The sequence below is a fragment of the Entamoeba invadens genome (genome assembly GCF_000330505.1).
Source record: "Entamoeba invadens IP1 unplaced genomic scaffold scaff_1105074724705, whole genome shotgun sequence".
Lineage (NCBI taxonomy): Eukaryota > Evosea > Mastigamoebida > Endamoebidae > Entamoeba > Entamoeba invadens.
Window position 1 is genome coordinate 33,324 of NW_004443520.1, and position 22,953 is coordinate 56,276.

General features: G+C 29.8%; 6 protein-coding genes across 6 annotated transcripts; 1 reads left to right on the forward strand and 5 right to left on the reverse strand.

The window, feature by feature from the left end:
* Positions 1-10: 10 nt before the first annotated feature.
* EIN_231700 (protein serine/threonine kinase, putative) lies at positions 11-4,131 on the forward strand (the record flags this gene model as incomplete). Its single annotated transcript, XM_004258503.1, has 3 exons — positions 11-891; positions 975-2,823; positions 2,854-4,131. 3 exons carry the CDS (start codon positions 11-13, stop codon positions 4,129-4,131), a joined length of 4,008 nt encoding a protein of 1,335 aa, XP_004258551.1.
* Positions 4,132-6,975: 2,844 nt separating this feature from the next.
* EIN_231710 (hypothetical protein) lies at positions 6,976-7,344 on the reverse strand (the record flags this gene model as incomplete). Its single annotated transcript, XM_004258504.1, has 1 exon — positions 6,976-7,344. One exon carries the CDS (start codon positions 7,342-7,344, stop codon positions 6,976-6,978), a length of 369 nt encoding a protein of 122 aa, XP_004258552.1.
* A 9,629-nt stretch (positions 7,345-16,973) lies between these two features.
* EIN_231720 (hypothetical protein) lies at positions 16,974-18,149 on the reverse strand (the record flags this gene model as incomplete). The annotated part of the gene is made up of 3 exons (XM_004258505.1): positions 16,974-17,297; positions 17,363-18,052; positions 18,093-18,149. 3 exons carry the CDS (start codon positions 18,147-18,149, stop codon positions 16,974-16,976), a joined length of 1,071 nt encoding a protein of 356 aa, XP_004258553.1.
* Positions 18,150-18,366: 217 nt separating this feature from the next.
* Positions 18,367-19,005, reverse strand: EIN_231730 (hypothetical protein; the record flags this gene model as incomplete). The annotated part of the gene is made up of 3 exons (XM_004258506.1): positions 18,367-18,590; positions 18,652-18,887; positions 18,962-19,005. The coding sequence occupies 3 exons, from the start codon at positions 19,003-19,005 to the stop codon at positions 18,367-18,369; spliced, it is 504 nt and encodes a 167-aa protein (XP_004258554.1).
* Positions 19,006-19,389: 384 nt separating this feature from the next.
* Positions 19,390-20,114, reverse strand: EIN_231740 (hypothetical protein; the record flags this gene model as incomplete). Its single annotated transcript, XM_004258507.1, has 2 exons — positions 19,390-19,581; positions 19,734-20,114. 2 exons carry the CDS (start codon positions 20,112-20,114, stop codon positions 19,390-19,392), a joined length of 573 nt encoding a protein of 190 aa, XP_004258555.1.
* A 51-nt stretch (positions 20,115-20,165) lies between these two features.
* Positions 20,166-20,657, reverse strand: EIN_231750 (hypothetical protein; the record flags this gene model as incomplete). The annotated part of the gene is made up of 3 exons (XM_004258508.1): positions 20,166-20,258; positions 20,303-20,512; positions 20,577-20,657. The coding sequence occupies 3 exons, from the start codon at positions 20,655-20,657 to the stop codon at positions 20,166-20,168; spliced, it is 384 nt and encodes a 127-aa protein (XP_004258556.1).
* Positions 20,658-22,953: the final 2,296 nt, after the last annotated feature.

Genomic DNA, 22,953 nt, shown 5'->3' on the forward strand with positions numbered 1-22,953 from the left:
ATACATTAAAATGTTTTTCTTATATTTATTAATCATTTACAACAGAGCAATTTATACTCAGGTGTGCTACGCCAAAGGAACAAAATGGTATGATGGATTTACTGATGTTGATAACGCTAACATTAACAACACACTTTGTTATTCAAACACTAATTATCATAATTACTTTTTTAAACAAGACATGTATTTCCCTTTTAATCAACAAGCTTATTTTAGCGCATTTGAGTTTAACAATTCGTTGACACTAAACTCTATATATAAAACAAATGTGGCTTATTTGAACATTGAGTATTTTAAAGTCCGAGATGGGGCCACTGTGACAACATCATCTTTTATTCATTCAAACAACACATTATTTATATACAATGGAACTTTAATAATAAATTCAAACTTTTCTATTGCAAACACATTCGCAGAAAAAGGAGCTGATATTGACAATCCAAGAGTTTTGTTATGGAAATCGTCGTATCTTCACTTGCATTACAATTTTATTTATAACAAAAATTTTTATATTACTAATCCAGATGGTAAAACGACATGTTTTGATGTTATTTCATTGAACTCCCCAAATATTTTGATATCAACATTTGGTCGGGGTAATTACAATTCTTCACATTTTCCTTTCAAATTTAGTTCTGGTACTGGTTATCTTATTTCCAATCAAAGACTGATCAGGTTCTGCCCAACTGGAAAAACAAACAATAATGTTACATGTACAATGAAGTCTTCTAAATATCAAAAGTACTTTAATGTTAATAATGATATAGAAGACTACCCATTTGACTATCCCCATTGTCCTTGTGATGATAATGTCACTATATGTTATTTAAACTTTTTAACCACATTATCTAAGATTGATTTACAAAACAATTCTATTGAATATGCAAACGTGTTTATTGACAAAGATATGATATTTGAGAATGGAGGTACTATTAAAAAATTAATTTAAATCAAAATGTAAAAGTCACTGGAAGTTTAATAATGTCAATGGTGACAATACAATCATATGGAACATTAACATTTGTGGAATCCACACAGAACATCGACTCCACTTTAGTTTATCTGATATATAGCTCGACTTCTAAAACGTTGTTTTGTAACGGAAATATGGAATATTCACTTAATATCACAAATTCTGAAAAGGTGCTCCAATTGAGTTGTGGTAAGAAATTATCAACTCTAACAGTACCGACAAATCGATTGTTATTTTTATCAGATACAATAAGAACTGTTGATTCATTTATTTTTACATCATATATTGAATACTCTTACTTTCATACTAATACTGTATTGAACTCACCTCAATTAAATATTAAAGGATGTACACTTTATAAAATCAGTTTAACTTTGAAAAAATGTTTGTTGTGTGAAGATAAAAGAAAATCATTTAACAATGTTTGTCAAATAAACAATTGTGTTGAATATAATGACAATGGACGATGTGTTTTTTGTGCCAAATTTTCTGTATTGAATGAAAGTAGAATGTGTGGAACTTCTACTTCTTGTGAATATGGGTATAATAACAATTGTTTTAAATGTTCAAAGGAGTATATTTTAAAGAATGGAATTTGTGCTCAAAAACAATCAAATTGTCAAATCACGGATGGTAATTTTTGTAGAAAATGTACTTCTGGTGTTTTATATGGTGTGTGTGATGTTTGTTCATCCCATTGTATTCACTGTGATGGAACTTTAGAAAACAAGTGTATAATATGTGACACAAATACAATATTGGTCAATGGGACTTGTATTAATACAGAAGAAGGTACAACAAATAACGAAGAATCGATGTCATGTGATAATGGTTTATATATAGATAATGGTATTTGTTACAATTGTACAGATAATGTCAATCAATTTATAACGTGTGACAAAATGAAAGTGACACAATGTGAAGCAAATTATTATATCAATGCAAATGAAAATAAGTGTATTACTAATCAATGCAATGAGGATGAAATGAAAGAAGAAAATAATTTGTGTTCATTAAAAATACCAAATTGTAAATATTCTTTAAATTCTCGATGTATAGAATGTGTAGATTATTGTTATTTGGATCCGACCAATAATTGCGTACCTTTAAATGACATCAATTTTACTTCAAATTGTGAAACAATAAACCACTTTGGATGTGTGAGATGTGTAGATGGGTATTATTTAGAGTCAAATAAGACATGTGCGAAGTGTAACACTTCTTTGTGTCAAACTTGTTATTCTTCTTCATATTGTTTGACATGCGCTGAAAACAAATTTCTCTCAAAACACGAATGCAAATCAAATGAAAATTTAATTGGAAAATGTAACAAATTTGTTACAAGTGGAGGGTGTAGTGTATGTTCAGATGGATATTACAAAAATGGGTTGGACTGCTTTAATTGTTACATCTCGTGTTCTTCTTGTATTTCTTTACCAACAAAATGTCTCAAGTGCAATTCAACAAACTTTAAAACGACTTCGGGAAATTGTCTACCCCGTTCACTTTTATCAAAAAGTTGTGATGTTGAAGTGACAGAAAGCGGGTGTTCAAAGTGTAAAGATGGGTATTACCAAATCGACTCAAATCAATGTCAAAAATGTGACGATAATTGTAACACTTGTAACACTTTAAATGTGTGTCTGACATGTTTCTCTGACAAAATATTGATTAACTCTGTTTGTTCTAATTTCACTTCTATTCAAAACTGTCAAGCAGTTTCCAATTCAAAATGCTCAAAATGCACTTTTTGGAACACTCCAAGTCAGAATGGCACTTCTTGTGTTAAGAAAGCAGTATGGTGGGTTATTCTTATTATCATTTTGTTCATTATTCTAAACATTATTATTGTTTTTATTATACTAACTTAAACAATAAAGGTTTATTTGAAGTATTCAAAAGAACAGCAAACGAGATATGATATTAGTATATTTTCTATGAAAAATTCGAATATTTCTTTTTTGAAAACTACAAACAAAAACATCATGTTAAATAAGACTGAAATTGCATTTGAAAATGAAAATGACACACAAAAAGAAATTCCAGTGGCTGTTGAAAGTCGTGAATTGATATGTGTTGGCAATGTTAGTAAAAACACATTAAAAGTGCAATTTTCTCTCAAAAATTCAACTGATAAATACTCAATACGAGTCGAACCACAAATTGTTATAATCAAGAAAGGTGCAGCGGTTGAATTTGAAATTTATTTGCACCCAAATTATTCATGTAGAATTGATGACAAAATAGTGTTAATATCAGTAGATATGAAGAAAGGTGTAACATCTGAAATGCCAATTAATATAAAAGCAGTAACACAAATTTCAACTCGTTTAGATCCCGAAGAATTAAAAGAAGAGAAAAAGATTGGCGAAGGATCTTTTGGAATTGTTTTCAAAGGAATTTTCAGAGGAAACATTGTGGCAATCAAAAAATTAAAATTTACTTCAAATGATATAAAGTCACTTGAGGAGTTTGAAAAAGAAGTTTCTATGTTAGACAAATTTAGGAGTGATTATATCATCCACTTTTATAGTGCCGTATTTATTCCAAATAAGGTGTGTATGGTCACCGAATTCGCTCAATTTGGAAGTATTGCAGATTTGATGAAAAATAAAAAATCTGACGAAATTGATATGAAAATACGAGTTAAAATGATGTTAGATGCTTCAAGAGGAATTATGTATTTACATAACAATGGGATTTTGCACAGAGATATTAAACCAGATAATATTTTAGTATTCTCATTGGATTTAAATGATAAAGTGAATGCTAAATTGACTGATTTTGGAAGTAGTAGAAACATCAACTTGTTGATGACTAACATGACGTTCACTAAGGGTATTGGAACTCCAGTCTATATGGCGCCTGAAGTGTTAAAACAAGACAAATACAAAAAGAGTGCTGATATATACTCACTTGCTATAACTATGTATGAAGTATTTTGTTGGAGAGAAGCTTACAATAAAACTGAATTCAAGTTTCCATGGAAAATAGTTGAGTTTGTTATAAGTGGGAAAAGGCTCCAAAATCTAGAAACGATTCCAAATGAATGTTTTGATATTATCAATAATTGTTGGTGCCAAAATTCAACAGAAAGATTGTCAATTGCAATCATTTCTGAAAAACTAGTACATTTATTAACAAACACAATTAATTAAATTGATTCATATGTTTTTGTTTTCACATTTTAAGTTGTGTTATGAAATAATTATAATAAGTAATATATATTTTAACAAACCTGAATTTTTTTTGTTATCTGTATAAAGTCATTCTTAAAACAGTGCAACTTTGACGTGTCAGTGCAACTTTGTTTATAGTATAATTATAATAAAATAATTATATGTTTTTTAGAAACAAAACAAGAAAACACAGCCAAATTTCTTTAAAACTATTACTCTAATTAATATACTATAACTAAACTATAACTAAAGTTGTAAAATTTTTCTCAATCGGTTTTTTGGGTTGCATCATTCAACAGTCTCGTGTTTATCGAAATTTTGCAGCGAAAAAGTTTTTGAATCACACGAATTGGCTTGTCTCATTATTTTCTTTTTTTAAAGAGATGTTTAAAAAAAGAAAATATCGATTGAGTGATCCACAATCGATATACAGATGGAGGATAAAGTTGGTGACAAGGATAATGTCAGTGACAAAATAGAAATAACCCGTTTTTCTGAAAAAGTATAAAGTTCAATACTTGTATTTCTTTATTAATCCGGGGTTTTGATCCCAATAAATGGATGGTAAAGGTAAAGTAGGTGACAACACTCCTATGCTATTTTTTCGTTGTTTTCCAAAAAATTGAAGGGAAAAAAGACTGTAAATTTTAAAAACACAAAAAGGGCAATAATGTGTTCAAGCTTTTCTGAAAAAAGTGATCTTAATAAAAAAAAACAATAATAAAAATAAATGATTACCATTGAAACCACAAACCCTCATCCACAAAACTCACTTGAATTAACCAGAGACAATAGAGAGCCAGATACTCTTCCAACCATTGGCATTGTACACTTTAAATTACAACGAGTTTAGTTGAGATGATAGAAGGGGTAACAATCTTACAAATTCGTTATAACGGGTTTGTTCTTTACATAGTTTTTTATTTTTTTCTGAAAGAATATGATTATTTAGACCTTCGTTGGATGGATCAAGCACAATGAGATCTGTCACTTCTTTGATGTGGCAGACTAAGATCTCATTTATTATCTCTTTTTGTTTGGAGTCAAGGTCTGCAATGTTAACGAGATTAACTTAGTTGTTGGGGCTGTGAGTTTAATCATTGTTGTTTGATTGGGAAATACTGTTGTCTGGAAAAACAGTCTAAAACCATTTGACAAGTCGAAAAGCATTTTATATATCAATGAAAAAAGTGGAAAGCGCTTTCAACATTACGAGAAATTATCTCTTTATTTCGAAATGACAAGATAATCGTTTTATTTGTTGCTGATTGATTGTTTTCTTTCTATTTTTTAAATTCTAATGTTGTGTGTTATTTCTTTAAAGTTAACGAGTTTTTAATTCGGTTTTGTTATAGAGCCTAAATCTTCTGTGAATTGTTCATTAAGTGATAAGAAATAGGCGTTACAATGTGTACAACACTATATGCAAAAAGATTGACACAAGTGTTGGTTCAATTTACTCATTATCAAAATGTTAATAATATTTTTTGTTTTATAAAACATTATATTTTGTCACCGACTTTATCCTTGTCACCCATATTTTCCTCTATCTGTACAACGCCGTTTTATTCGTTTTGTATGACAATTAGAATTCTGGAATTTTTATACTTTTTAATTTAACAAGCAGTTGAACTTATCATTTAAATATCGAGTTATATTTTATGTTGATTTATAACCGAATTCTACTTTTTGTTATTGTTTTTGTTATTGTTGAAAAATAGAGTTTCACCTTTGTTGTGAATAAAAAACAAAGAAAAAATAAAGTTGCACACTTGTTCGGAATGACTTTAATAAAAAAATAATTAATAATTAATAACAAAATAGTTCATTCAATAATTTATTTATTAGTTTTTTTATTAAAAGTATTATTATAATAATAATTATTAATATGTATAATAAAATAACACGCATATGGAATCGATTATATCCTTGTGATTCTTTTGTTTTTTCTTCCCTTACTTTTTTGTTTTTTTGTTTTTTTGTTTTTTTGTTTTTTTGTTTTTTTGTTTTTTTGTTTTTTTGTTTTTTTGTTTTTTTGTTTTTTTGTTTTTTTGTTTTTTTTTGAAGATAAGTTAGTTTGTTTCCCATTCTTTATACACACGTTGGTGTTATATAATAATATAAATAAATATGGTTTTTGGGACGGCTTCCCGTAATATTCCAATTATTATGTTCCAAAAGATACCAGATAACATTAAAAAAACAGACTGTAGTTGTTCAGTTGATTGATTTGAAACATGATGATGACAACGACTGCACACTCTTTTGTTGTTGGTATTTCACCATTGAAAAGTTTGACATCTTCTCGACGAAACACAACATTTGTGCACTCGATGTTGTGTGGAAGACCAATGTGTCTTCGTAAATCATTAAATCATAAATAACCTTTTTTGGAATTTTTTGTCAAAATCACTCTTTGAATAGAGATGGTAAGTCTCGATGTTAGGAAACAACATGTTTTCCTATTATGATATCAAAGGTATCAAATTAAAGTAGTGCATTTTACTCAGCAAATTGAATTTTTAACTGATCATCATAACAACTTTGAAATCTTTGACACTCGCAAAGTCTTTTTCAATGATCATCATTGAGTATCAGTCGACTTCTCCCATTTTATATTATTTTTTACTTATACTATTATAATTTTATTTTATTAACACACGTGTTATAGTATAACAATAATTACAAAACTACCAAATTACCACTTCTTATAATTAAAGAGTGAGACGAGTTGTTGATTCTGAAGCGCTGTCATGACATGCACACACCTGCGTGTTTGTATACATCAGGCATTGACAACATAATTGGGGCCAGTGATTTAGTCTACAGCTTCTCCCCATAGTGGGCTTGCTTCACCGACTTCTTTTCCTCCAATATTCCACTTTGGAGAATAGAAGTATGAGTCTTGTGGATATCTTGCAATGCCGCATTCAAGTTTGGTGTTGAACTTTCTGATGTTATCAAAGTGTTTTTTATCTTTATTTGATCAGTTACAATGTTATTGAACGCCATAGTTGCAGTCAATTTGTCGACGATCACTTTCTGCTTTTTGTTGTCCTGCCAAATAACTTGGACGAAGTACCTTTTCTCTTCATTCCAGAACAATTTCTCAAATGAAGTTGATAGGTCCTGCGCTCTCTTTCTCAGTAATTCAGCTCTTTTAGTATCTTTGTAATACTTTTCTACCATCATAGCAGCCGCTTACAATCTGTGGTTGCCTTGAATTTGTGTGAATCCATATTATCGCAGTGGGATACTTAAGGAAGTCCATGCGTTGCTGCTTTCCTCCCAAATCGAATAGTCTGGCTTTAAAATATTCTTCCAATCTCGATACAACAAGAAATTCACCAAATTTTCTAATTCGTTGTTCGACTGTTTCGTCTTTAATTAATTCAGTTGTTTGTGTCATTTGTGTGTAGTAGTAATAAAAATACAAAGCAACACCAATGGAATCACGCTGTGGCTCAACAAACCCCACATTTGTCCCATCTTACCAACTGTATGTCGTTACGGGAAATTCACAGTCTCGAAGCTCCGCTCTTGCAAGCCATTTCAAGAACTTTTCTGTAATTACAAAATTCCATTTTCGTATTCAAAACATCAATTTTATCGAGGTGAATTGTAATAATTTCAAACAACAGTTTTATAATTATTTTCATTTTTTCATTTTGTTTCTGAAATATTTTAATAGTTTATAACATATAACAATAAATATTATATTTTATTATAATTTAAAAAGAGCCAGATTTTTTTCCACTCACTTGTTTTTATAGTACTTATATATAATATTCTTTAACATTTTATTAATAAAATCAATAATTATAATAATAATTGTTAATTTAACCGGTTAAAAAGGACGAGATGCAAAAAAACGCGTTCAAAAATAAAAAAATGAAAAAACCTATTATTTTTTACCAAAATCAAATTTAAATTTATATATTTAAAAATTTCGGTATTATCATTTAAATGTTGGCTATTTTTAATTCATTTTTTTAATTTTTATAATTTGAATAAATCAAAATCAACAAAAATATTATTTGATTTGATTTGTTTATTTTTCGGCTCTTTGTTCACCCAGTTCTTTTGCTTTTTGCAAATTCACTCCTCTGCACAAATCACAGACAATTTCGTGATGATATTTGCAGACATGAGTATTACACACACAACAATTGTATTTATAATCACAACTAGTAAGACGATCTCCTCCGAGTTTGTCACAGATACAACAATGGCCTTTTTTCTTTTTTTTTGATCAATAGTGTCAGGAAAAGACGATGTGTCAATTATATCTACTCCTAGAAAAACAGCAATTATTCTTTTTTCATATGATGATACAGATTGATTAAGTCTTAAATTTGCATTTTTTTCACCCAACTGTAACGCGAGTTTTTGGTAGTATTTCAGTCTGGAATGTTTCGCGACAATGGCGCTAAGTTTATTTTGGAATTGTTCTTCAAAAGTTGGTTGTTGTTTTGTGGTGTCTTCGTTGATAGGATCAATTTGAGATACGTCCACTGATTGTATGAATGTTGTTCCTTCTGAAGTCTCTGTAGGTTTCCTCTCCACTTTAGACCATATATACATGATATAAGAATTATGGATTGCCATATCCAAAAGGTGGTAAAAAATTGCGAGAGGCCATCTTCTTGACACACGCTTTGTGGAGTACCTTGTCATAAGACGGTCAGCAACATCGACACCTCCCATAAACTTGTTGTAAACGAGATTGACATTAAATCTTTTTTCTTTGGTGTGCATTTTCAAATCAACAATTCTTGATGTCAGAATTTCAACACACCGATTTTTATCTTTAAAATTGACTAATTGAATTGGATTAACTCTTTGACCACCAAAAGTCTGAATTGCAATTGCGTTTTCTCTTGATTTGTTTGTTAGTAAAAGGTTCGGAGCCAAAAATTTGCGATTGGAATTAACTGTTCCAGTTAATGTCACCCCGTAAGGACTTAGAATGTCTGCGGCTTGTACGGAAGTAAAAAAACGATCGGTTGTCAAGTTTATGTTAAAAGTTGGTGTACCCAACTGTCTGTGATTCAATTCTTTTATTAATTGTACAATAACTTTGGCTCCTAAGTTATCAACAGGAATTCCATTGTTTGCTCCTCTATATACTTGAAGATTCATTATAAATCCTGAAATAGAATCAACAAGCAAAAAAAACTTAATTCCATATTTAGCTGGCTTTCCTTTCATGTAAGTTACGTTCTTCCATCTACCATAATAGCGATATAAATTTTCATCTATACTTATTTCTGTTGAGTTTAGATAATAATTGTTTTGTATGTCAATCAAATTGGAACGGAACCGTCTAATCAATTCACTTACATATTTAAAATTGTCCCAATTTAACTCTTCGTCTGCATACAATGAATTTATCATATCTTCCATATTAAGTCCATTGTGATTAGTCCTTGGTTGTATCAATACTGTTCTTGGGACTAAAGGGACTTCATGTGATGTTACATTATTGTGTTGTGAATATTGTGATAAAGAATGAAGAGTAATAGCGTTTTGGGTGTTTGACGGTGTTGTTGAATTAATTAATGTTGTGGTACAAGTAGATGTAGTTTGTTGTGATGAAATAACAATTTGATTTGAACATTCTGTATTTTGAAATGAATTGATTTGGGTGCTTCCTATTGGAATATAATTGCAATTTCCTCCAAATTGCATTCTAGTAGCAAGAAAAATTGTATTCAATTTTGTCAAACTTGTTTTTGGAAACGAAGTAGTAAAATTGTTGTTAATATCAATCGGGTCGTCATCTAAATTATCAGGTTGAATTTCTTCGTCTCTTGCTCTGACTATGTCATCTTCGTCATCTTCGTCATCAACTACGACTGATTCATTGTTTTCGTTATCACCTTTTCGTAAAACTACGCGTTCAAATGCATTTGAATCAAATCGTAGTGCCCATTTAATTTGCAAATAACGACTAATACTAATTGGTCCAACATACATCGGATTTGCTGTTACCTCACTCCACAAACATGAAAGGGGCAGTTTAGTATCAAGATAATTTGCCTGAGAAATAGAAACTGACAAAAAAGCATCAAATTCACTTTTGGTAATTTCTTTGAAGTGTTTACTTCCACTTTTGTTTTTTATTGCCTTTTCTCCAAATTTATTTGAAGAATTAATAATAAAATTTTTTATTTCTTCTGTAAAAAACAAATTGAAATAATCCAATGGAGTGGCATCGTTATTCATGTTAGATACTTTGGGATATCTATCAACAATAACCGAAAAGTCTTCATCGGTTGTTGAAAAAGAGGTTTTAACCCATGAAAGTTTTCCATCTTTACTCATGTATTCAACCATAATATTTTAAATTAAAATTCAGTTTATTTTTTATCAAGTTTGTTTGTAATAAAAAAGTATTTTTTATGGCAAAAAATTACTCATCAATTATTGTTTTTGAAAAGCAATAAAAACATTTAAGTATTTTGTATTATATATTGATAGTATCGAGAAAAAAAAAAGAAAATAAAAATTAATTATAACTATAAAATAATATATAAAGAACGAATACAAAACTGTGTTATAAATCCAATTGGATTTATATTATCAAAAAAACAATTAAAATGTGTTATTGTTATATCATTAGAAAACACACAGCAAAAAATGAAACGATAATATTTATTATTTAATATTTTTTTTCGTAACAATATATTGCTAACTCGATAAATTGTTTTGATTTGTATAGAAGCGAGCAATGAATATGATGTATTTAACAAACAACTTAGTCAAAGGCGATAATGTTATTGTTACAACTTCAACGATTTATTTGTTTATTTGAAAAAAACCAAAGTCCAAACAATCTTGAATTAGCCTTTATATTACATGTTATTATTTTTAAATTTCCTGTTTATCGATCAAATACCATATATATCATCAATTCATAACACATGAATATTAAATTATTTGGACTTGTGTATATTGAACAACAACAATATGAATATGTAACATTTATCGATGTTTATATTTTGCCAACAAGAATTTAAAAATATTATTTATTTTTAGATTTTTTTTATCAGTTTTTTATTTATAGAAAAAAAAACGCAATTTTTTGCGTCTCGTGCATTTTGCTAAAGAAAAAAAATACTGTTGGTCGGTTAAAATAATTTAATTGTGATCTATATTAAAACACATCAACAAACAAACTGACTGACAGTTTTTAAGTAAATATATTACTCATAAATATAGTAAATATATGATTCAATAATAGCTTTGATAAAACAAACAAAAAGACTAAACAACAGAATGAAGATAATTGAGGTTGTTTTGTTTCAAACACCCTATTAATGCATCAATGATGAACAGAGTAGTTTCACTCATTTTCCTCCGAATAATAACTCTTCTGTTCTATCAAAGTATTGCACGTTTATAAAACAACCTAAATTTATCAACAACACCAAGTATTATGATTCAATGTTTTGTTATTGTCCATTCTATGACATTTTATATTAATTTGGTATATTAAACCACTGTCTGATGTTTGAAAGTGATGAAAAGCAACAATAAATTAATCAACAAGTAATAGCAAGGTGACAGCTCTGTTCTGGTTGATTTCACTTAAATATGTAAGAGGAAGTATGGTTAATGACAAATTTTATTTTGATGAGTTAAATTATTATTTAATCGTTATTAAACAATTTCTAATATTTTATAATATTATCAACTATAATTAATAGTTTTATTTTGTATAGTATAATTATTATATTAATAAACTATTCATTTGGATACTATACATTTTAATATTTTATAGTTTTGTTGTTAATTGTCGTTTTAAGTAAAAAATGACCGCGGCAAAAAATTACCATCTGTAAAGAAAAGGTTTTGGAGATCGTAAAAACAAACAATACCATGAATTTTACTTCAAATTACTTTATTTTTGGCATAAAAACAAATAAAATATACCCCTTTTTATTTTAAAATGCATTTTTGGGACAAGTTCTAAATTTTTCCTTGTTCCGTGATAGACCCTGATTGAAATTATAATCATTTTATGTAAGTTTGAATGATTTATTTTTTGTTTTTGATTGGAAAAAAATCATTTTGTATGAGGTAATAATGTTTTTGAATGAGATTAAAAATTAAATATAAAAACAAAAAAACTCTATTAACATACAATGGAAAACGAGTTAACAGCACTCTCAACACTCTGCACTAACGCAGCAACAGCGGTGTCAGACCTCAACAAAAATAAAAGGGAATACAACTTTGTTGACGACAAATCACTTAACATTGATCAACGCATTGAAAATGCAGAGGGACACTTCGACAGACTCGATGAGGTATTTGAGAGAAAGAAGAACATCACAACTTCACTCAACACAATTGTCACTGGTTTGGACAACGCATCAAACAAAATCAAAAGTGAGATAAGTCTGTATTCAACACAGAGTGACAACGACAAGTTGTATGAGATATTCAATATCAAAATAGCACTTTATGAGGAAAAGTGTAAAATGGATATAAAACCACTTGAAGATGAAATTGACAGAATCAAACAAATTAAGAACACTAAAATTGATCAAATTATGAAATCAGAAAAATTCATCAACTCAAAGAGACAACACGATGAAGAAGAAGAGAAAAAGAAAACACATCACACTTGAAGAAAAAGCTGGTCTTGAGAAGTTGACAGAAATGAAAATTGCGAGTGTAGTGTTTGACTCAGAAAAAGACGACTGGTCAAAAAACAATTCCTCATTCGATACAAAAGTCATTAACAAAAGCAACTTGTGCTTCTTAATAGAAGACACTAATTACAACAAATTTGGTGGCGTGTTCACTAGTAATATAAATGCAGTTGATAAATGTCTCAACAGTGGCAGTTCTTACATATTTTCACTTGTGAGAGGTGGCGCTTTGAATCCAAAAAAGTTTGGTAAAAGTGGAATTAACACCGATTATGAATTTTGGATGAATTCTCAAGACAATTCATGTCTATTTGGATTTGGTGGTGGTCATGATATAGGTGTGTACAAGAAAGGTGAAAATGGTAGTTATTGCTACCCATCCACTTACACTGCCAAGCAGAACGAGTTGATTGATAATCGCAATTTCACACCTAAGAGTGTTGTTGTCTTCCAACTTAACTGACTTATTTGTCACCTTTATTTTAATTCAAAACACTCCAACACATTGACTCCAAAGTGTCATTATGTAATTTACCACGTCATCACCACAATTTGAATTAATGTACAACAAGTTTTAACAAAATCTGTCCTTTTGAAGGGTCGGACAGACTGAAAGAAAACGGGTTTTACCCTTCAAACCTAACACTGGAACGAACACTCGATTAGGATATCTTTGATGTTTCTTTTTTCAGGCATCTTCTCTTTGTGTATCTTCTGGAGATGGATTCACGACGCCGCAACTCGCCGGGTTCAACAAGTTTCGACAGTTGCGGCATATCTACTCTTTGTGTCCCATTGTATCTTTATGAAGTATATTAATTGAAAAGTAGTTTGGTATTTTATTTATTATGGGTTTTCTCAAACCACAAACTATAGTAATTAACTATTAGAATCATATTAAAGTTAATATTGTCATCTAAAAACAAATAGCACAAATGTTGATATAATTAATTAGGGGGAAGGAAAAAATAATAAAGACAAAATACTCCAGAAAATAATAATCATTTCAATAAAAGTTAAAAATTAAAATTTAGAACAAAAATGTAATAATTTAAAAAAAAATATTATAATAAATAATTTGTAATATACAAATAAAATAATTGTATATTATTTTTAAACAATAGTTATAAAAACATTAAACAATTGGATTTTATTTTAAAATGATTTTTATAAAAAATTGATATTTTTCAAATATTTTTTTAACTAAGCTTTGATAATTATAATATACAAAATTATACTTGTAGTTGATTATTGTGTTTAAAAAATACTATACATATTTAATACATTATTAAATACTAATTGGGTTTTTTATAAAATAAAATTCCAAAAAGCAAATGACTGAACCACGAGTAGAAACCTTTATAAGTCAGAAAAAACACAATGTGGTTTAAAATTACCTCTGCCAATAGTTGATGGTTATTTTTTGTTACAACTGGTTTTGAAAGAAAAACTTTCCGTTGTAAAACAAAGGGGTGTTTGGTTTGTGTGGAAGTGTTTGAGTCTGTTAGTATCGGAGAAAACGAAGTGTTTACAAAAGTTAAATACAAAAATGGTTCGGTTCATATTCATGATAAAAATGTTACACATGGAAAAAAAGAAGAAAGAAAACAAATAACAAAATTAATTAAGAGAGGTAGGAATTGCTTTTTGGAAACCAACGAACTTGTTTCTTTATATCAAGATGAATATGGAGAGAGTTGTTATCAAAAAGAAACACTTAGAAGATACATAAACCAAGAAAAAAGAAGAAGCGTCTAGAAAAGTAAAATGTATTTTTGGATGGTAATGATTATTGGACTTACGAAGATGAAGAATTGTTTATATTTTCATCATTGGAAAAAATAAAAATATTAAAAGGAAGAGAAATGACTTATATATGTCTGGACGGAACATTTTCTTCTGCTCCTAATAAATGGTATCAATTATATACTATACAATGTGTTCTAAAAAATGGAGTTTGTCTTCCTTTGTTTCATTGTTTAATGAAAAGCAAATCAGAATCATTATATACAAAAATGTTCGATGTAATAGATTCATATTATTTCCAAATGTTTGATTTTCACCTATTTTCACCAAAAACCAGTGTAATGTTGGATTTTGAGGTAGCCGTGTTAAACACTTTAAAGAAGTACGAGTGTCTTTGTCATGGTTGCTATTTTCACTTTTGCCAAATTTTATGGCGAAAAATAATTGAATTGGGAATGAAACCGTATTATCTTCCTGGGAGTTTTATATGGAAAACAGCCAAATAATTAATGGTCATACCATTTTTTAAACCAAGAGATATGATTGCACAATTTGAAATAGTAAAAAATGATATCGTAATAACACTTGAATTAGAAAAGTGTGATCCATTTTTAAAAAATAATATTTTGGCATTTGTTGACTATCTTGAAATGAATTGGATGTGGAAATGGCCATTGCCTTTGTGGTGCCAGTACAAACAGTCATCGAGAACAGATAATATTAGTGAGAGTTATCACTCAGCTCTTGTTAAAAGACTGTCTTCAAAAAAGCCGTCTTTTGAAGTGCTGTTATTGAAATTGGTATCAATCGAAAATGAAGCAATTAGAGTTGTTAAAGAAATTAACCAACGCCCATCAAAAAACACCAAAAGTGTAATTAAAAACAAATCAATTTTTGCAGCAACCACTTCGTTTTATTCCAATTCGATCACAAGTGAAGAATTTTACCAAGCTATTATGAAAATACAGACCAGAGAAAACTTGGAATTATCTTTCGAAAAAGCTGTGGTCGAAGAATGTGTTCTTGGAGATTGGAATATTGAAGAAATAAACATCGAAGATGTTGGTTTTGTAGAAGATCATTTGAGAAATCGAACAACAGATAGTAAACAAGTAATAAATGATGATAATGAGGCGATTGAAGGAGAGTTTGAAAAGAATCCATGTGATGATCAGGAACTAGGAGAAACATTAAATATTGAAATTGATAGTTCCAAAATAGTAAACAAAGTAAAAACAATTAAAAAAACAAAAAATAAAACAACAAAAAGTCCACACGAAACTGATTCCAAAAAACCAAAAACGAAAGAACTTATTTATGACAAATATGTAAAAACAACGATTATAAAAAACAAGAAAGATGATGGTGATTGGATATGTTCATCTCGTAGAAAACAACCTGGGTGTGTTATTAAAAAGAAACGTTCGAGAATATATAAACAATAACATTTATTAATTAATTTACAAATAAATTATTTATTAAAATATTTTAAGTATAATTTAATAAAAATAACATAATAAACAATGTATTTTTTGTCTATAAAAACATTAAATATAATATAAAAATATATTTAATAAATAAAATCAACAATGATACTTTTATGAGTTTAAGTGAATTAAGTTTAATTCGATAATAAATATCTATTATTGAAAAAAATAATTGTTGTAATTAAATTTGTATAATAATTAATATTGAACTTTTTTTGAAATAATTATTTTGTTCCTTAGTATTTTATCCAGAGTATTATAACTTGATTATATTATCACGTAATCAATTAATTATTTTTTAATAGTTTGGTAACACAAATTTTTAAAGCAACAAACTAAGAAAAGATCAATAGACTTTATTACATAATTAGAATATTACAATTGACAGTATATAGTAAATTGACTATTTTAAATAAATAAAAACATCAGTGATGTTGTGAAATGAATCGCTACTTTTAAATGTATTTTTGGGTTCGACAGATAAAGTTAATTTGATTAAATCAATTTGTATCGATTTTGTATCGAAACTCTAATTCCTTATTAAAAATAGAACATCACAATCTTTATTGTCATTGGAAATATCCATCACTCAATGAAAATTATTTGAAAAGGCATCTTTCAGAGACTCGAGGCATCTAGTTGAAATTAAACTATAAAAAATAATAAAAATATTGTATTTTTAATAACTAGACTCTTGTATTTAAACTAGATTTTAATTTAAAAAATACTAAAACAATGTAATAATTATTAATCCTTGTCTTTTCGTGTTTTACTTGAATCGATTTGTTCTTAGTCTTCAAAAGTAATTGCACTCACCCGATCAATTTCAAGTTGTTTGTTGTTCAGATCTTCACCAAATTTTCTGAAATGTCTTCCAACTCGGCAATTCTCAATTCTCCATCTCTGACTGATTGTTGTGTCTTCTTCAAACGGCTTGTGTCTTACCAATATGAGTGTTGAATGTAGACTCCTTCTGTTCGAATTCTGCAAGCTTTCTTTCAGCCTCTTCAACCTTTTTAGCATACTGTTTAGCTTGTTTCTTAGCTTTAGCAGCCGCGTTTTGTGCTTCTTCCTTTTCTGTTTCGATTCCTTCCAATTCTGTTTCATATTTCGCTTTCAATTTAGCAATAGAAGCTCCAGTAGCACTAGCATCCACCAATTTAGCTTCTGAATCAGTGACTTTAGCTCTAAGTTTTTGAGTTTCCTTGTCGGCTTCTTGTTTCATTGCTCTCTCCTTCTCAAGTTCCTTCTGTGAATCAGCTTTTTGAGCAGTCAACTAGTTAATAAATTCATCAACATGTTCCTTATATTCACCGAATTCGTTTTCACTTCTCTGAGTTTGTCTGCATTGCTCTTCTTCTGTGCTTTAGCCTGTTGGGCAGTTATTCTTTCAAGATCAAGTTGCTCATTCAATTCAGTCAATTTCTTCTCGTAAGTGTTCTTCGACTGTTTATAAGTCTTCGCAGCTTGTTCAAGGGCTTCCAATTCAGTCTTCATCTCAGACATATCATCTTCAAGTTTGTCGCATTCGTCTTGTTTCTCGTCGAGTTCTGTCTTTGTTCTCATCAATTCTTCAGAAGCAGCCTTATTATCTCTCAGAGTCTTGACCTTCTCTTGTTCAGCCATCTGGACTTTCTTCTCAAGGGTTTCAGCTCTGACTGTGATTTCAGCGATATCCTTCTCGTACTTTCCTTTCATCAATTGGGTCTTGGAATGGTCTTTCTTTTCTTGATCAAGTTCAGTTCTAACACTCATCAGTTCGTCTTTGTATTTCTGTTTCATCGCTTCATTGCCATCTTTGTCATCATTTGCAGTGTCAAGTTGTTTCTGTGCATTGTCAACTTCGGCATTCAAGTCGTTGATCATTTTGTCCATTTCCTCCAAATCCTTTTCATTCTTCTTCTTCTCGTTGGTGAGTTGATCAACTTGGACAGACAAGTCATTCGCCTTTTTAGTCAACTTTTCTTTAGTGTTATTTGCTTCATCTAAGTTGAATTGGACTTCCTGAATTTGCTCTCAGCAGCCTTTCGAACAGCATTTGCACTGTCAGCATTCTGTCTTTCTTCATCGGGTTGGGCTTGAATTTCAACAATTCTTGCATTCAACATTTTTTATCTTCTTCTTGAGCAACAGAAGCTGGTGCACTGACTTGGACTTTAAATAACAGACTTGTGCATTGAGTGCTTTAACTTAGTCTTCCATCTTCTTTCTTCTATCAGATTGGTCCGCAGCAGTTTTCTCAGCCTCCGCTTTGTTGTCCAATGCCATCTTCTTTTGTGCTTCAAGTGCATTAATCTGTGATTCATTATTCTCAATATTCAAAGCGTCTTCAATTGACCACTTTTTATATCCTTCTTAACAGCATCAAGTTGAGTGTTCTGATCTTTCAACGCAGCAACTGCCTTTTCCAAATCTGCAATTTGGTTGTCTCTCTTGATGACTTCAGTTTGGTCGATATTTGAAGTCCCAACTGGTCTATCTTCAAGGTCTTGTACTTGTTGTTCCAAATCGGCTATTTTCTTCTTGTCTTTAGTTGTTCTGTCTCTTAATTCAGTAAACTCAGTGTTTTGCTTTTAAATCTCTTTGTAACCTTTTTATTAAACCATTCAAGTTGTTGGTCTCGTCTTCGTGTCCAGAGACTAAGTTATTGAGTTGGTCATATTTGTCTTGAAGCTTCTTCTTTTCAGAAGAAAGTTGGTCTTTGTCATTCGCCAAATTTTTCACCTTCTCTTTAATTTCATCGTTTTCTGCTTTCAACTTCTTTGCCTCTTTTTCTTTTGCAAATTTTTCCTTCTTGACTGTTTCAAGCTCTTCATTGGCTTCAGCAACTTCTTGTCCTCTTCTTGTGATAACACCAGAAAATTCGTCGACTTTGGCACTCAATTCCTCAATCTTTTTATTACTCTAATTAACAGTTCCATTGAGTTTCTTCTTATCAGCAGCATCAGTGTCGGCATTCTTTTTAAGATAGTCAAAGTTCTGTTGGAGTTGGCCGATTTCGGCTTTAGTTCTTCCCAAGTCGGTTTTAGTAATTCTTAACTTCTCATTTGCGGCTTCAACTTCTTCATTAAGAGCAGCTTTTTCTCTTTCAGTGTCTTTCAATTTGGCATCGACAACTGATTTTGCTTTAGTCAAATTGTCATTGTCAGCATTCAATTAAGTCAGTTGCTTCTCTTGAGCATCTTTCTTTCTGTTCATATTCTCAGCATCAGCTTCAAGCTTGTCTTTCTTATTAATAGTTTAGGCAAGTTGTTCGTTCAAGTTATTGCTTTCAACGTCTTTTTGATGCATATTCGATTTGGCACCAGCCAAGTCTTTTCCAGTCTTCTCCACATCATCTTTCAAAACTTGGATTTTTCGTAGTCGGCCTTCTGTGCTTTCAACATATCAGAGTCATTCAGTCCGTCTTCAATTCTCTTCGTCAACTTAGCAAGTTTTCTGTTCTTATCTTCTAACTCATCTTTCTCTGAGTCCAATAATGAAATCTTCTTATCACTTGCATTCTTGGCCAAAGTCAAAACAGCAGTCTTTGTCTTCTCAGCTTGCAATTATTGGTTATACCCATCTTTTTCGTCTGAAACCTTCTTGTTCTGAGCAACTTGTTTGTCGAGTTTCTTCTCAGTATCGTCAAGAGCTAACTGAGTCTTTTTCAAATCATTCTTGGTATTGGCAAGATCATTCAAACAGAGCCAGTGTTTTCATTCTGTGCGTTGACATCAGAAATGGTGTTTTGCAACTTTTTGACTTGTTTCTCTAAATCAGCAATATCGTCTTCCTTTTCGTGCAATTGTGTCTCAAGATCCTTTGAATTGTCTTCTTCGGCCACTAACTTCTTTTTCAAGTCAGAAATTTCGCCTTCCTTATCTTTAATGTTTTTGTTCAACTCGGTGATGACACTATCCCTTGAAGCAATAGTCGCTTTGTGTACGGTAATTCCGTCTTGAAGTTTTTGATTATCAGCTTCAAGTATCTTGTACTCAGTGGTTAACTTGCTCAAGTCTTCCTTTCCTCTCTTAATATCACCTTGGAGTTCTTCAATGTGTTCTTGTTCTTCTCGTGACTTCATATCAGCCTTGTCAAGAGAAACCTTCTTTGGATCAATATCTTCTTTAAGCTTTTAAACTAAAGCTTCCAAGTCGACGTTCTTGATTATAATTTCAGAAAGTGCCTTCTCAGCGGCTTCTCTTTTTGCAATTTCTTCAGCAAGCTTCTTCTTAAAAGTTTCAATTTCTTTGTCTTTAGTTGCGAATTAACACTCATCGACTCTTCTTCTCTTAAGTGTTGGTAGGACCTTTTGGAACAATCTGAACCAGACCCGGTTTCTGAATTGGTACCAAATGTGAATGGTGTCTTAAATGACAATGATAGCAATCTGTTCATCGAGTTTCCATTCAATAAGTTTTCTTTGTGAGCAATTGCTTTTGCGCACATATGAAGACCACCAACAATTTCATTGACTCTGTTCTCTCTAATCTCTTCAATTTCAGCAAGAACACAAACCTTGAAGAAAATCTTGGTCTTACCAAACTTGAATTTGCCAGTGTTCACTCTTGGCTTGTTTCTTGTACTTCTCACAAAATAGTTTCATGAGATCCTTGACTACTGGCATGGCATCTGAAGACTTCTTGTTGATGTTCGTTCCAAGAAAAAAGTATCTCTTCAAGAATTCGTTGTAGATGATTCTGTTTGGATACGAGTAATTCTAATACCTTCCAAGACACCATTGCATCTCAATTGCTTCAAGATCGTCGAGTCAATGAAGTAGCGTCTTCTCTTCTGTCTATTTATTTGGAATAATACATATAATATGAAGTGTGGTGTAGTCATTCTCAATTTCTTCATAAGATCATCAATTTGTTCTCTGTAATTAGATCCCATAGTCAAAAACTTGGCACCTCTCTGGCCCTTGTTGGTCCCACCAGCCGAAGCTTTGAAGTTATCACCACCGGCAACATGCAAACTGAACAATTCTGAAATAAACTTCCCTTGAGCAGCCAAGATAGTCTTTTTTATTTGTGGTTCCAATGGTTTTTTGTTTTTTCAAATTCTGTCAATATCATCATATCTTAGTTTTATTTAAATTTTTCAGTTTTACTTATTTACTAATTTTTTTATTTATATAAATAATATAATAATACTTTATTGATATTAATATAATGAAATATATGGTAATGTTTGCTAGAAAAGCTATATATGCCCAGTGAATAATTTTCATAGTAAAACATAAAAAAATGTATAGTAGTATATAAATTATGTTAAATTAGGGGAACAACATTTTAAACTATATTTTATCACAATTTAATTAAATCGCGAGGGGGACGGTTTTGGAAAAACCTGAAGGGGCGAAGCCCCAACGCAGAGATCTGAATTTAATTATAGATCAATTTTATGGTAAATTTATAGTAATTAAGTTTTATAGTAAATTTATAGTAATATGGTTTTTTATCTTCCTTAAAATAATTAAAGGGATAATTAAACTTGATTATGATAAAGATGTTGATAATTATGTTAAATATGATTTAGATGACAAATCCTTATTTGTTGATCTTAGATGTGGATATAGAATTTTAATTAAAAGAATGGAAAGATTCAAAGAATATTTGAATGATTATCTTAACACTATACAAAGTAATGAAAATGAAATATGTAATTACCAAACTTATGAATGTTGGTGTAAAACATATCCTTTAACAGATAAATATGCTTTGAACAAATTGATTAGCGTTCTAAAAACAAGAATATTTCATCATGATGAAATAATTAAAGCTGTAAATTCAGATTATGATATCGATATACCAGAACCTTTAATTGTTATAATAATAAAAGTATCTATTTATAAATATTTATTTTCAAATAATTTACTTATATCTAATTTGTTAACAGTAATATAATGTTCTAATATAGAAAGCATCTTATTAATAATTCTATCTCTCATATTATTTTGGTTGTTTTCTAATTCTTCTATTTTATTAAGTAATAATAAAATAACAATAATTCTAATTATTCTTGCTTTTCGTCATCTATATTTTTGACTTTTTTTATTTAAATCATTTTTAGTAATTCTATATTGTTTCTTTATTAATGTTTGTTTGGCTTTAATCTTACAGAATACATAACCATTTATATAAATTGCAGCATTTAAATATTTTGTATTGATAAAGTTAACTTATGGATTATTATTAATAAATCTATTGATTTCTTTGTTACATTGTTTTAACATATCTATTTTTTAAATTGTATTTGTATATTATCTTCTGTAACGCAAAAATATGTTTAGAAGTAATAACTGACAAACTTTCAGTCTTTGACACAGGATTTTTTTCCGCCTTCGGCATGGATACATCGCAGATGCGGACTCCACATCCTTTGGATGTGTCTATGCTTTGCCCAGAATGTTTTTCACCACACCTTTTAGATGTGTCGATGTTTCGCTCAGCTTTCGGCATGATGCTTTGCTCAATATTATATTCAACTTCACTTTCATCAATTTCATTTGGAGAATAACTCATACCAAATAATGTTTTTGGTGTTACATCGTTCACTCTTTGGAGTGATGCTTCTTTTACTTTAATATTTTTAGAAAAGTCTATTTGTTTAAATGGGTCCGTCTTTGTAGTTTGATTTGTTTTATTAGAAGAAAACAAATCTTTGAAAGTGTTTTTAAGGATTTTAATTTTGATTGAGAAGTATTACCTGTACTCATTTATATTAAGATAAAAATAAAAATATATTATTAATAAAGTAATATTAATGTAATATTATAATAAATATAAAAATAACATACTCAATAGATGTCTTCAGATAAGATGTAAAAATATTACTCTGTTTTTACAAAAAAATACACTCAGGTTTGAAGAAAAGTAAATATCTATTAGATTACCTGAACTGTAATTTCATTGATGAAA